This window comes from Aptenodytes forsteri, unplaced genomic scaffold (genome assembly GCF_000699145.1).
Source record: "Aptenodytes forsteri isolate BGI_AS27 unplaced genomic scaffold, ASM69914v1 Scaffold56, whole genome shotgun sequence".
NCBI lineage: Eukaryota > Metazoa > Chordata > Aves > Sphenisciformes > Spheniscidae > Aptenodytes > Aptenodytes forsteri.
In genome coordinates, this window is record NW_008796213.1 from 6,554,889 (window position 1) to 6,570,057 (window position 15,169).

At 40.2% G+C, this 15,169-nt stretch overlaps 1 protein-coding gene across 1 annotated transcript in view; it reads left to right on the top strand.

The window, feature by feature from the left end:
* The first annotated feature begins 9,402 nt into the window (after positions 1–9,402).
* The window catches only part of TXNRD1 (thioredoxin reductase 1), a 29,544-nt gene continuing 23,777 nt past the window's right edge, over positions 9,403–15,169 (top strand). The window contains exons 1-2 of the mRNA XM_009288387.2: positions 9,403–9,573; positions 11,783–11,905. Coding sequence (XP_009286662.1) covers positions 11,819–11,905 — 87 coding nt within the window. The 5' untranslated portion in view covers positions 9,403–9,573; positions 11,783–11,818. The remainder of the gene's footprint in view (positions 9,574–11,782; positions 11,906–15,169) is intronic.

The following is a 15,169-nucleotide window of genomic DNA, read 5'->3' on the forward strand; positions in this document are numbered from 1 at the left end:
ATGAGGCCCCAGATACTTTTATTTTTGCAGTATTTCCTGCAAATGTTTTGACCATATAATTTACATGTGAACTGCTCGGGTGCAACAATAACAGATGTGTCATAGCATTCTTTGTGGAGAAGAGTAGAGTGGACTTGACTCCTGGAGGTGGTGTCATGGTTGCCCAAGTTCTTCCTCTACCCTTGTTTACAGTTATGCCAACCCCTTGATTTCTGCTGTGAACAGGAACAGTGCCTGGCCCTTACAATGTATGGTACTGGTCCCCTTTTTTCCAGTCCACTGTTACAGTTTCTCTATTCTCAAGACTTCCATGGAGATAAAACTCACCGCTTGTTCCTGCCTGAAGGTTGTTCCTCCATTAAGCCCATCTTGGACATCCTTTGATAGGGTGTCTTGCTATCTTTTTGGTTGTGCTTGCAGAAAACAAAACAAATACCAGATAAAATCATGCACTTTGTCTTATTCGGTATGCTGAATTGGTAACTTACGCTCCTTTTTCCACTGGTTTAAAATGAGTGCACTTCACCACTGCTATCTCCTGAGAAAGTTTTATCTTTGGTGCCTCCTCTGTTTTTGGTATCTGGTTTTGGTATCTGCCTGTTGTAATGCAGCTGCCTTCTAGTCTGTAACATCTTGACTCATGTATTTCCTGTGAAATTCTTTTTCAGTGCTGTTCAGGTTTTTGCTTGTTCATACTTTTCAGTAACTTCCTTTTTTGAATGTGGCATCACATTGTAGGTCTTCCTCACAGAGCCATCCTCTGACTTGCCAAGCTAGATCTGATACCATCTCTTTTTCCTCCTCTTCAGCTTGGTATACCTTCTATTTTTCTTGCAAAAAGGTCACAGCTGTTGCTTTCCTTCGCATATTGCCTTTCCTGTATGTGCTGTCTGTGCCTTGCACTGTTGACTATGTAGTCGGACTCATCTATAGCAAACCCTGTGGAACTGTGCGACCCCCCCTGTAATTTTTGGCTGTTACAACGCTATCTGACCCAGCACTTTTATTTACATAAAAGAGATACAAATGCAAAGGGAGGAAGTAAGTAAAGTATGCCAATACTTCTGTTTCCATAGAAAATAATAGTAGCTTAGTCTAGTCTAGTCCTAAGCTTTTCTTAAGAATCTGCTAATGAACTGGTTTTATGTAGTGAGCTGAGATATCATCTCATTTCATCTTCTATTCTAGCAAATTTGCCTGTTTTACTTGTTGAGTCAGCTGCTCAGAGAAGAAAGTGTTGTTTGGCACGGTCACCTCGCCTGTGTCCTGGCATTGCATCCCCAGTATGGTGGAAGGAAGCTCTTAACTCCCTTAACTCCTCCACTGTTTGGACAGCCTGACACAAAGCAAGCACGTCTCCAATTCTAGCTCACAAAAGCATAACGTATTTACTGTTTTCCACCCATCTTTCACAACCGTTTCCAGCTAGACCTTTGTCAGAACCTGTATGCATCAGATTGGTTTGTTGTATCACTTAGGTGGCAGGACAGTTTGGAGGGCAACGACCTGTTAGGTTATCCTGCTTCGCTCACCTCGTAGAAATGCTATGTCATTGTTTGCTGGGCTGCTACAAGCAGGATTAGATTGTTCCTCCCAAATCCTTTTGTTTTTCAAAGACAAGAAACTTTGATTACTCTGGACTAAAATAAGTGGTTACCCCCCCCCCCCCAAAACCCAACCAACTGGGGGAATGCTTGGGGGAAAAAAAAAATCACAGGCTTCTGAGCCAAGTACCCAAGTACTTTCCACGGTGCAGTACCTGCCTTAAACTTCATGCCCATTCTGAGAGATTGCCTGCAAAAAACTTGTTTTCCTTTAACCATGTTCACTTTTAATACTGGATTGTTTGACAAAAAAACTGATTGTGAGCTGTTTTCCACCGGTTTTTTATGTTCTCTGTGACTCAAATGCAACCCTGATTACAAAGAGACATGTGGGAATGAATAAATGGCTTCAGTTGTGGTAGAGACAATAAAGGCATGGCCGATGGTGGTAGGGACTAATGAATGGCACCAGCACCAGGAGATCCTGTTCCAGCCCTGCTGAGTACTGTTTCACCTCTGTGCCTCAGGTGCCACACTTGTTCAAGTGTGGCTGGTGACAACTTCCTCCTCTTGTCAGAGAGTTGTTTATTTACTGACCAGGAAAAAAAAAGTAGCATGAGAGTATTAATCACAGTTTGTGGGAGCCACAGGTTTGTGTTGGCCGCAGGAATTTCAAGAAAAAAATCAGGAAGCTCAGCTTTTTCACGTCATCCCAAATGAAAGGTGAGCCAGTATGGATGGCACTATGAGCATGATAGACCTACAGGTAGTCATACCAGAAATCAGCTTCCTTTGTTTTGGTTTGGATTAGACAAAGCATTATACTAATAAGGGTAAATCCAAAAGCAACAGTGACTTTTGAAGGGAATAGACAAAAATCCATGTTAAAGTTACCAGTATTGTAAGATGATGTTTCCATAAAGATTGCTATAAATCTTTATATGAGATGTTACAGCTTTTACTACAGTTCCAGAGGCAGAGAAGCTTTATATTAAGTTTTTTGTAACCTAGTTAATTTAGTTCACAATGAAATAAAATGGAAGATGGAAGTGGTCAAAGATACCTAATTAATTTAGCATTACCTGCCTTTTTACTGAAGAAGAGATAATCTGAAGTTTACCTTTTCTTAACTTATACAGTTTGTTCTGTTTAAGCCAATAGAGTTTGTATTGTAGATGTTCTAGAAATATTTGGGGTCAGCATGTGATGTTATGCTCACAGAAAACATCCCTATTAGTGCTAATTAGAGCAACCTGGCTAATTCCTGTATGGTTTACAATTACATAAGAAAAGAGTAAAGGCTGAAGACTTTCTAGGGCAAGTTCCAATTGTCAGATACTGCTAAGGACTTTGGTGAGAACACTACTAGGAAAGTCTGCAAGAAAGCCTGGGTCTTGTTGGAGTGGAGTTTCAAGTTCCGTAATTATTATGGCAGAAACATGTCTTGTAGGACTTTTGATTAATGAGCCAAGGAGTACAATGATGTCCCTGTTGAAATCAGTAGAGTAGAATACTTTTTTGTATTATGGTTGGACTTCCGTGATAGCTGCATGGATAGAAAAGCAAAAGGAAAACAAATGCCTGGAAGTAGGAATTACTTCTTTTGCTAGGAACTAGGAACTGAGGCCAATTTCAGAACCCCTTTTGCAGACTATCAGGGTGTGACAGCTTGTGAGCTTGAGTGTCTGGTTGTGTAGAGACTGAGAAGGAGGTATTTTAGTGTTGAACTTTGTCGTGGTTGCCGAAACCAGGACAAGCTTCTTGCCCTATGTTATCAACTCTTCTCATTCTTCTTGGATTGCAGCTCTCAGAACACAGTGCTGACCCATCTTGAGTGAAGAGTAGATTGGAGGATGTTGCTGAGTCAGTCCGCAGATGTTCATTAGAAAATTGAGCTGAAAGGGGTGAATTTTGTCACTTCAGGCCTTCATTTGGGTGGGAGCTTTTCCATTGGGTATAGAGAACTTTGAATCAGGCCCTCAGATAGACGTCACTTGAAAATTTGTCTTTCGTTTCATCTGGCATTTGTCATTCCTCTGTCAGTATTTCTTCTTTGGCTTGTCTTGGTGTTGTAATTCCTGCCCTGCTATGTAGAGGTTAGAGTACAAGTTCTCAGTAGATTTCTATTGTCCTTTGAGAAAACAGCGAAGCTCTCTGTCATTTTCTGCCTTTTTCATATGTTAACTGCATTTGATTTGCTGAGAATGATGAGGTTTTTTCTCCTCTGGCTTAGAGAACTTAACACTTAGGTTGAAAAGTTCCCAGAAGAAAATTTGTATCTACATGTTTTGCCACTTATGAAAATGCTTTTAAATGCCTTTTATACTCAAATAGTTGTGGTAAAAAAGAATTTATTATTTCATGAAGGAGATAGGAGTAATGTGGAGTAACACTACGGATTAGAGTCCAGGACTCTGTTAACAGAAATCTGTGCCAAAGTAGAGCCCCCCAGTTTCTGTTCAGGTACCCTGCTTCAACTAAGTGCAAAGTTAAGTTATTCCACATTATGTCTTGATGTCGATCCCATTTAAGCTTTGCTTTATTTAAATGGAAGAATTCTTAAGCTGCTATATGAAAAGCGGATTAACAAGAATACAATGAAAACTAAAGCACTTTGCAGCAACACACTGAATAAATATAAGCAATAACATAGTTTGGAAAACTATTTCTTAGGAAAACGCACTTTACTCTTTTACTTGTCAGTCTTGAAGCTTGGTGGTTTTTGAATTTGAGAGTGAGTCAGAAGCAAACTTTGTATGAAACACCCTGTTCACATTTGTTCGTGAATTTGGTAGACTTAGGGAAATGAGTGTAGAAAAGGACATCAGTGACCCAGATTACACAACCAGTCTCTTAGTGAAGTCAGGGCTGGTTTGGATCAGCTCTCATTTATATCAATAGTCAGGGATTGCTAAGAAAAACGCAATTAACTTAATGAAGTAACTCTCACTGATGGTTTTAAGGGCTTCTTGGTCAGACATGGAGAGAGCATAAAGCCAAGACAACCTGTGTATCTACTTTCTGATGGGATGCTTCCTATCACAATCATTTCAAACACTTAAACGCCTTTTGGACATTTCAGCAATATGTCAAGCAAGTCAGCGGCAGAACCAGAGGATCATCAAGGCTGTTTTCTGGGCTTATGCATATGGTGCTTTCTCTGTGCTACGTGAAGACTGCATGCGTGGGAAGCCAGCAGATAAGAAAACAGACCTGTGATCCAGGGAGAAAAGGATGAAAGTGATTTCACTGTTCAGTCTCCTCTGTTAATGTTTATGCACTTTGCAGGTGAAGGAGCTATTCAAATGCCCAGAAGTTCTTTGTTTTTCACTTGAACTGCACCAAACAGGTAAGTGAACAAGGACTCTTAAGGACTGAGTGCATAGCTCAGTCTTTCTGAACTTCTCCTTCCTCAGTGCTTACATATGCAGACAGTGAGATTCTTTGAGGGAAAAAAACAGCCTTTAGCCCTGGGAAAGTTGCATGTTTTTGTGGTATTGGTGAAGTGGTTTTGTTTGTTCCACTCACCATGGAACTTTTTACTTGCAGGCTGAAATTACAAACTATAAGGAGTATGTACAACTGTTGCAAGTTTCTGCTTATATAAGTAGGTGCAACAGATGCTCCGAGGTAGGTTTTTTTCACCTTCTGGGTTTTGTTTTCTTAATATTTGACACTTAGGAGGGAAAGTAAAGATTTTACTCTAGCTATATAATTTCCGTGCAGTGATTGCACATGGTGCTTTACACATAGTTAAGGACAAGTAGCTAATTTCAGATTGAAGGCTTGAGGTACTTGTAATTGGGTGTAACATATATCTTGGTCCTGTGTGTAGACAGCAGGATTCAAGGCTCACATATACCATCCTTCAGAAGTAGCATTCATGGGGCATCAGTGGTTCTCTCTTGATTAACAGTGCTTGTCAGTGAGCATTGAATTCTCTGTGTGTAGGTAATGTCGGGTTGGCCTGTTTTAACATTAGTGACTTGTTATGGGTTCAGACTTTGGCAGAGTTCAAGTGGGGAGGCAAATGTACCTCTAAGCTATCTTTATACTTCTTCTGACAGGGCAGCCAAGTGCTGAATCAGCACTTGGAAAGAAAGAGAATAGCCACAGGGCTGTGCTAGTTTATCTTGTCAAAGGTACCAGTGGTTCTTGGCCAGGATCACTAGAGCACAGCTCATGCAGCCCTTACCTAAGCAAGCCCTGACACATCTCCTATAGCCAGCTCTGTTGCTTCTCTTGATTAGCCATAAGGCTGCATGGTGTCTCTGTCACAGTAAAAAATAAAGTGTATGAGGTGGGTTGAAGGTCTAACTTACATCCACTCATCAAAGTACAGTTTCTAAGTATTTTTTTTTTAATTTCCCACCCACTGATCCTGGCGCTCTGGGATTGTGCGTGCAGGTGCATTGTGATTCCTCTAGGGGCAAAGGCAGTTTAAGAGGTTCTCCTCCTTCTCTGCATCCTGCCCCAGGTTTCCATTCCTTCGCAGTTTTGTCAGTTCAGCTGATAGCAAGGCAGCCTCTCAGCGTGGATCTGTGATATGTTCCAGGCTGGAGGCGTGTATTTTAAAGGCTTGGGTTTTTTCTCTTGTCGTAATCTGGATGATATAATGGCTCTGTTACCATCACTTCCAACCTTCCAACTACCACCACTTTGAGTTTATGCAACGGAGGAGGTAGTGACCTGTGTTGAAAGGGCAGAAATGAGCAAAAATGGGATAGGGAAGAGCTGAAACTTTCTCCACCTAAAAAGCTAACTTGAGTGTAAGGTAATCGTTTATCATCACATGAAATAGCCTTTATTTCTCAGGTGCCTGAAGATAAGGCTGTAAAGCAAGTCACATGGTTGTTCATAAGCATTACAAAATTAGAGGCATCTTCTGAACTATATGAGACAGCTATTTTTTAATTACATTGTTTGTCAAAAATGTGACATTTGTTGTTGTTGATAACGTCCTGCAGTGTGATACAGAAAATCTAGGTAAATCAGTGAAGACCTTTGCCTTGAAGTACCACTTACAGACCTTGATGGCAAGTAGTTGAAGGGCAGGTGCTTTCCGTGGGTCCCCACGTCCTGCCTTGGCAGCCCGTTGGATCCCTGGGTGGACACTTTTGCAGAGTAAGGCAATTCTTATTCTGGAGCAGTTCTGCTCACAAAGCTGGTCCGGGCTGTTGTGTTGGGCTGGTCACGTTCCTGCCCGGTCAAGGCCTTCTGAAACCAATCATGCCTTCTTTCAGCCCAGCCAGAAGTTACACAACCGATAGTCGAAAGTTCAGAGGCCTCAGTACCAGGGAGGACTTCGGTTCCTGAAGAAGCTCACTCCCAATAAGGAAGGATATGGATTTAAAACACCATAGTTGTTTCACTGTTTGGTTTTTGGGTTTTTTTGCTCTGCTCAAGAAGTGGCAGTGAGGCTTAGTGTAGTCTGCTTCAGAAATGGATTCAGGTAAATGCTAAAAAGGTGGGGTTTTGCTGAGCAAATCTGGCAGTTTTGCTGCCACCAGGGAGAGAAATGTTGCTGCCTTGTCTTCCTTCACCCTGGTCTTCATGGATATGCCTTCTGCCTGGCACTGGCTGCGGTGCTCATAGGATCCTTCCCTGAGCTGGCTGAACTTGTTAGGCTGCTGGGAAACTGCCCTCGTCTTTTCTTCTCCTGTGCTAGTTTTCATCGAGGTTAGTGAGTTGATTTAGCTCATTTAAGGGTCTGTTGGCTGCCAGAGCTGGTGCCAAGTACGCAGACAGGGTATTTTGTCAGCAAGAAGGAGGAAAAAACAGTGTGGTGGAAGAGAGTAGGCTTGTTCCCTTTTGATAGTAATGATTGTTAGACTGGTTCATCCCATGTGAAGGAGCACTTGGCAGGTCATAGAGGAGGTAGCACTCAACAGCCACTATCTTCTAGATTGTGACTAACAAAAAACCAAGGACAGTGGTAGTGCGGGGTAAGAGCCTCACTGGATCTTCCTGCAGTGGCTGTGAGTTGCTACAGACTTGCTGAAGTAATGCTGATGCTTATGGGCAAAGAAAGTTGTCCTCACTGCTACATCTCTGAGGATTATCCAGAGCGGCTCTGTGGTCCAGGTTCTCCTGAGCAGTCTTGCTCTGCAAAAAGGTACCTGCTGATTGATTTCTGGAAAGTACCGATTCACCAGGACTGTGCGTTATTGTAATTGCTGTTAATGGATAGAATTTTTATGGAGAGCAAGCACGTGATGCACAGAGCACTTTTTGCTTTGTCATCCTGCCTGTGGCAGGTTGCCCGAACCAACAAGGGAGAGGCCCCTAGCAGCAGCAGCCTGCATGCAAACTCTTTCAAGTCTCTGCCAGGGGTTATGGTTGCCTTTGGGGTTTGGGGCTGTTGGTAAAGCTAGGCACCTCTAGCACAGATCTACCTGACAATAATTAGAGATGTTTATATAAATGCCTGTGTTGTCTAATGACTAGATTTTTTATGTCATTGAAGATAGAGTTTTATGTGAACATTCCTGAGGTTGTCCAAACTTGTTACAGGAATAAAATACAAAGCTTTAGTTGTCTCAGGTACCCACAGGACTGTAGCTTTGATAATATATTGAAGAAAAATTTCTCCTTTGTGCAGATTGTGACCGCTGTTCAAAACCTGTGTTCTTGCTTTTCCCAGGTGCGTGTGTATACACGCAGATGAATTCCTGCGTTCCTTCCCCAAACGAGACTAGGCCAAGTGTTATCCATCACTAATATTGCGGTTAACTATTACATAATGATTCTGATCTTTAAACCCCTTTACCAACATCAGCAAAATACTCTTCCCAATACCTTTGTGAGATAAAGGAATTTTATCACCAAGTGTCAGAGAAGAAAACCGAGACAACAAGATTACAGACCAATTTTCAATGACTGCCTTTTTGCATTTGTGTGCGTGTGAATGCTCTTCAGGTTTTTGGGCTCATTGTCCAAGAAATATATATGCATTCAATATGGCTGTTTGTCTAAGTATGTGCACGTGTCAGAGTTTGCTAATTAATGCTGGTTGTGCAGTGCAAAGTATGTATGTGATTAAGTACAAACAAATGTGTACTGACCCGTTTATTGGGAATTAAGCTTAATGTAACTCAGAGTTATGTGGAGGAAGGCAGAGCTGATAATGGATTCCAATCAAGTATTAGATTTTCTTGTCTTTTCTTTTTGCATGACATATCAAATAAAGTATCACCATGTGTAAAGATGTTAATTTTTTCCTTTCCACTAATATGCTTAACTTTTTCTATTATTATTTCTATTATTAACTTATTCTATATCTCCAATATATATATAAAATCAGTTATGAGCAGTGGGCAAACAGATCTTTTCCAGACTTTTGAATACATTTATTTAGAGGATTTCATAGTATGAGCAATACCATATGGCAGAAATTATTAGGGGGGCGAGAGTTACATCGAAAAACCAATTATATCAACAAATTGAACTGAAAGAAGTTTCTGGGGAACTAATTGCAGGAGAAAAATAAAAACTTTTAGTTCAGTTTAAAAAGTACGAGACTAAAAAAAATGACAGCACATTAGCATAAGAAAAATCACTTTCTGGGCAAGAAAGGTAAAAATCATCATTTTCCTTTAAGACTGAAGTTTCAGGCTTAGCCACAGAAAATCTTATTTCCTTGCTTTGTTCCAAGCATATTGTTAGATTGGCAAAAAGTACTGAAATCCCAGCCAACTGTCGTATGGGTTTTTATTAAAGAGAAAAATATAGCAAGTCATCCTAACGTTGCAAATGAGTCATTGGCCGCCTTAGGAAATGCTCCCCTGAGACAGGCATGCCGCTGATGAGGAAGCGACAAAGCCACCAGGCCACTCCCCCAGACAATTTCACTTGAGGAGCACAGCCTTCATAAAGGAGGTCTCTCCAGACACTACGTTATTTTATCCTTTATTTCACAGAGGGAGCACAGAAGCTGCAAGAAGGGCAGTGCGAAGTAACAGCAGAAACTTCACAGCCAGTTGGTTTTGTACAGGAGAAGCAAATAAGAGATAATGAGAAAACTTTAAAGGTAGGGGGAGATACATTTTAAACTCTATAATTTAGTTTTGACATTGCAAAATGATAAGCATGTAGGCTTTCTTTTAAAAATTGTAGTTCTTGGGAGAAGAATGGAGATCTGTTCTCTGGATGGGATCACAGTCCTAATTCAGAGTCATGAACAAGTTGCCTTGGTAAATGGGAAGCAGAGCTTGACAAGATCCGGGCTGCTTTGGAGCAGGGTTTTAGGAGATGGTTTCAGAGGGAAAGGTTATAATCTACTTTGTGTGATCTAAACTTTTAATATGTTTTCATGAAGAATGGTTGTGAAGAACTGATGAAAAATGAACCAAACAGTAGGGAACCATTGATGGAATGAAAGCTGAAGTTTCTTAATCCACAGGTGAAAATATAAATTGTTTTTCTTAAAAGAAAAAAAAAGTAGCATGATGTACATAGTGATCTAAACAAACTTCGTGAGTAGGTATTGTGGTTTCTTTATACTCTAGATGCATCAAAGAGATACCGTACTTGGTAGTTGGGTCTGATGACTGTGTGGGAGTTTGAGTCTGCCCTTAAGCTTCACACCATCCTGTTGCCACTGAGCAAACAAGAAGGTGTGCTTTGGAAAAGAATGGCGCACTTTCTCTGTTTTATGTCCCTAAATACGAATAAAGTGAAACTGCATACCATAATACAATATATGCTCCTTTTTCACGCTTACTCTCATTGCAGTAGGAAGTTTGAACCGGGCCAATGGCCGTGTTACAAAAATAGAAAAAAGGGGAACTAAGCGCAAACTAGATTTAGTGATAGGGTTATAAATCGGGGTGGCAGAGTAGGAAGAGAAGAGGAAGGAAGACGAGGTATTTTTGGATGTCTTCACAACAGCCACGGGTGTTTTCTAGGTTTTGTTTCTACTGTTAACATGCTACCCAGGGTTATGAAAGATTACTGAGATGTAACTTGCTACAGACAGATGCACAGTCTGAACTTCTGCTGACATTGCTGTGTAATTTGCTGGAGGGATAGGGGATTTTTGTCACTGATATGGCTGCACTGGCAGCAGTTGCTAGGGTAGACACAGGTATGCTTGCAGAGAGGGAATAATCTAACCCCAGAGGAAGGTGACAGTAGAATGGTTTGAGCACAAAGGGCTGCTTAATGCAAAACGAAATTAAGATGAAAAGAGAGGGGAAACTTATTTGGCTTTTTTTTTTCTTTCCTTTTATTTACCATGACTATTCTGGTAGTACTGAAGCAACTGCCTAGTTAGGCAGGTAGAAACACTTGAATAAAAGCAAGCAGATTTGTAAAGTGACTAAGTATGGGTTTTTTTATTTACTTTTTTAGTCTTAAAAGTTTTATCATTACTTTAATTGATACTCACTGATTTTACATCAGCTGAGGAGTCTGATGCTTACTGACTCCAGATCTTGTTGCCAGCAACTCCAAAGGCTTGAAGGTCTGAAGCCCTGATAAATTGGAACTTCACAAATTAAGTACAAAGGCTCATTTTAGAGTATATGAAGACAGTGCAATGTTCTTTGTGGCATACAGCTGTCAAAATGCATTTTAGGACTTCAGGGTTGTTTTTCTGTGGTAGTAGTCGTCTCATCAAAATCCCTGAATCTCTTGTGAAACTGTAGTGATCACACTTAATCCATTTGACTCCAAAGTTAGTTACAATGCTAAACCAAAGCAAAAACACAGGCATGTTACAAAAATGTAGTTTTCAGAAATTGTTTTCTTCGTTCAGTTCTGTTCATTCAGTTGGTAAGGCTGGTGATTGCAGATTATTACAATGTTGTATATGGTTGTTGCATTTTCCTACTAATATATGCAAGAGGAGGGGAAGAACACTAATTAGGAGAGCCCAGGGCAGACGAAAAGAATAAAAGAAATTAATGGAATGCCTGTGTCAGCAGGTATGTGTCTCATCCTGGAGTACACAGTATGAGGAGGCACTGGAGTGGCGTTGATGTGGAAAACTAAGCTCTGCAAGGAAACCCAGGGCTCCAACAAACAAGAAAATTCATAGTTCAGTTTCTAATAGGTACTGAGCTATTCAAGGATGGATTAAGAAGATGAAATTTAAAAAGCTAATTAAAAGCAGAGCTCAGAAAATCCAGATGCACTTATGTTCCCTTATCACAATATTTGCTGCTGAAAATACTAATTTTTGAGCCCTATGGGTAATGTTTCAATGTTCTCGAATCCTTTTCTTTTTCTCTGTTCAGGCACATAAGGAAGGCAAGCCACAGAAACTGCTGGAAATGAACGGGCATACGCTGGTGCCGCATTCCTACAACTATGATCTCATTGTCATTGGTGGGGGCTCAGGTGGCCTGGCAGCTGCCAAGGTATGAGAGAGAAAACACAAATTTATACTTTCCTTGTAAGTAGGTGGGTGACATCCTCAATGTCTTGGATCTGGGTATCTTTAACACTGTAGGGGCATAACATTTCTGCCTCATCAGTGGGATTTCTTTTGAGGTTAGCCCCAGTTATACAGTATTCTTTTCTTTTTCTTCTTCAGAACATAAGCATAAAAATGTCATTATATACTTCTTAATAGAATGAAACTTGGTTCCTCTGTATCCCCACTAATGGAAGATGATGCTGTTGGAAAACAGCAGGTAGATATCTCAACAGTGTTTATTAGTAGTTGAATTAAAAGTCAACTCACGATTGAAAAAGATTTTTAAAACTATTCAAAATTAACACCAGGAGGTTTCTAGTTTTATCTGAAAGTAATATCTGTTCAGAAATAGTTGCGTATGTTGTTTTAATTCTTGACAATGGGGGAGATTTTGTGATTTGTGAGCTTATATAGTTGCATAAATGGAGATTTTGCCTATACTTAAGTAGAGTTGGGATCTCACCCTTCATTTCTAGGGTCTGGTACTTCCTGCCTGTAGCCAAATAATTTATGACTTTTGGTTAGGGTATTGTTTTTAGCAGCATATCTAGAATAAATTAAAATAATCCACAGCGGTGCAGAATATACCAGCTCTTAGAGTTGTCATTATCCCAAATATTTGAAACTTGCCAAAATTTAATGTCAGTAACTCTCCTTTTCATCAGTAGTTAGATGCATTTTGCCTCTTCTCACTGTGGTAGAATTAACTATTTAGAAATGAATTGAGCATTCCTAGGAATAAAACTATTTTGTTGCTCAAGACCTTGAGCTGGATTATTCCTCCAGACAGGAAGCATTTCTTTTGTTCTCGAGAAGTGAAGGAGGTCATTGAGGAGTGAAAGAAAATGAGGAGAAGATATTTCAGCATAGCATTGGATTCACACTAAACCTTGGTCCCTTAGAAGAACTTCTGTTATAATGGAAGAGTGCAGTGCTGAGTGGTGGATTGTAATGTGCCGTACGTCCATAATCTATTTCAGTAGTTTACTGCTTTCCTATTGATAGGGGCACTATTGTCTTGGCATAGGATGGAAGATAAGATAAGATCTATAAAAATTCTGAGAAGCTGCTAAGAGAAGCAGACACTGGTTTTCAGAGGATAGGGATGTTTTAGGACAGAAGAGAGTAACGAGTGAAAGGGAGCTTGCAGTAATGCAAAAACAGTTTGCAGTAATACAAAGCCATCTGTTGAAATTTCCATAAGGAGACTGCTCTGCTTTGTTGTATACGTACGCTAGGTTGTGAAGCTACAGCAGTGATGTTTATTGCATCACTTTTCAGCTGTGGGACAGAAAAGGTGTTTAGCTAGGAAGATAAATTTCCTTATTCCTTCAACTCGGTGTATGAAGTATATTGCTTCTTAGTGTTCTCAAGTGATTGTAGAGTAGAGCAGAAGATGGTGGATCAATAAAGTCAATATCACTATCAGTAGTAATGTGTGTATTTCAAATCAGTTTCATGAAGTTGAGGTGAAACTGTTTTACACGTATAAACTTCCGACTTACACTTAGATTATTCAGGTTTTTTTAGTGAATTAACAAACAGTGCTTTAAAAAGCAAAACAAAACAAAAGGAAAAAAAAAAAAATGACTACACAGCTCTCATACCACGTTCCAGATATCTACACTCAGGTTTGCAGTGGTTTAACTAGGTTGATTAAATGCATGCTTTTCACTATGACACATACAGCTTTGCGTGCATGTCTTCCTTTTCCTCTCTATATTGTGCTCAGAGCTTGTTATTTTGGAGGCATGTCTCCACGGTGAGTGCAAACGCTGCCAAGCTGACTCTGTGCATCCCAACTGCAGACCCAGACCGAAGTGCCAGGCCACTACTGTCAGTTCATGCAGAACAGCTCCAGCCCTAAGCAACCTTGTTGTGTTCATGCAGCACCGCACTGAACCCAGTAAGGTTTGAAAGCCTACAGGGCAGGTTTTGTCTGTGGGCATATCACTCTGCAGAAGTATTTATATCTGTTTGTGATCTCTACTGAGGTGGCAACGCAATGCTGTGCTGTATTATGTGAGTGTATAGCTGAGTGTAAGCTTGGGAATCCATACATTCTAGTTAGCTAACACTAGTAAAGCTCTTTTGAGCTGTGTATAAGAGTTGTCATTATAAAGGAGCATTAATAACGCATCTCAGTCCCTGAGCACCTTTCTGAGGAACTTTCTCAGAGGTGCTACTAATGGATAGAAATTAGCTTCTTGGCCAACCTTGACCTTTATCAGAAGCAGAAATCCAGTACATTAATATTTTCCAAAGGTATCTATAGCCTACGTTGTTTGAAATATGATTTGTATTTTGCATGAAGATACACTTAAAATTGAAATTCTGATTGTCAACTATTTGGATTAACAAGTATTACTGGTAACATAATGCTGAAGGCTGTGCAGCTCCTCCCAAACCAAACCCAAGGCCTTAGGGTATCCTGTGCCTATAATTTTCATAGCTTACATGTCTAAGAACTCATCACGTGATGCAGCACAGTTGTGGTTACTCCAAGTATCAAAGTTATTTTGCTGCATCTCATGGGGGAATCGGCCGTTGTTGTTTCCCAGCTATGTAGTGCTTACTTAAGTGTTTTTCTTTGGTACCAGTTATCGCCATCAATTTTTGCCTTTTTCTTAAGAAGCACAAAGGGAACAACGGAATCAGTATAGAAATTCCAGTTCTCAGTATCATTTACACACATTGATTGTAGATTTGCTAATGAAACTTCTCAGGGGAAATATAATGAAATAAACCATCACTTTTCTAGTCTGGATGATATCTGCACATTCTGACAATAAAGTCAACTTGCCGCAGGCTGACTAGCTTGAAGAGCAAGAGCTGATCCTGACAACTACAGATTGTACTCAAAATCGAATGTTCCCTTCTACTACAAGAAAAAAGATTGGATAAGCACAGTTGTAATGCTTGTCCACGTGACTGCTTACGTCATTGTGTGATGTGGTTTCAAATAAATGTTTGAGAAACCATCTTTGAAGGGAAAACTGGATTAATGAAGAATTTGTTAAATATGTTAAAAGTAAATGGCATGTTGGGAAATAGTGCGAACAAACTGACAGGATGGAGGAGAGAAGAGGAGGTTTAACTCCCAGAATCTTCTGTGTATCAACTCGTGCCATGCTGTTGTGTAGCAGGATGAAGGCCTATTTTTTTTCCTTTCATCTTTTTTTCCTACTGAGTGCACAGATTAATT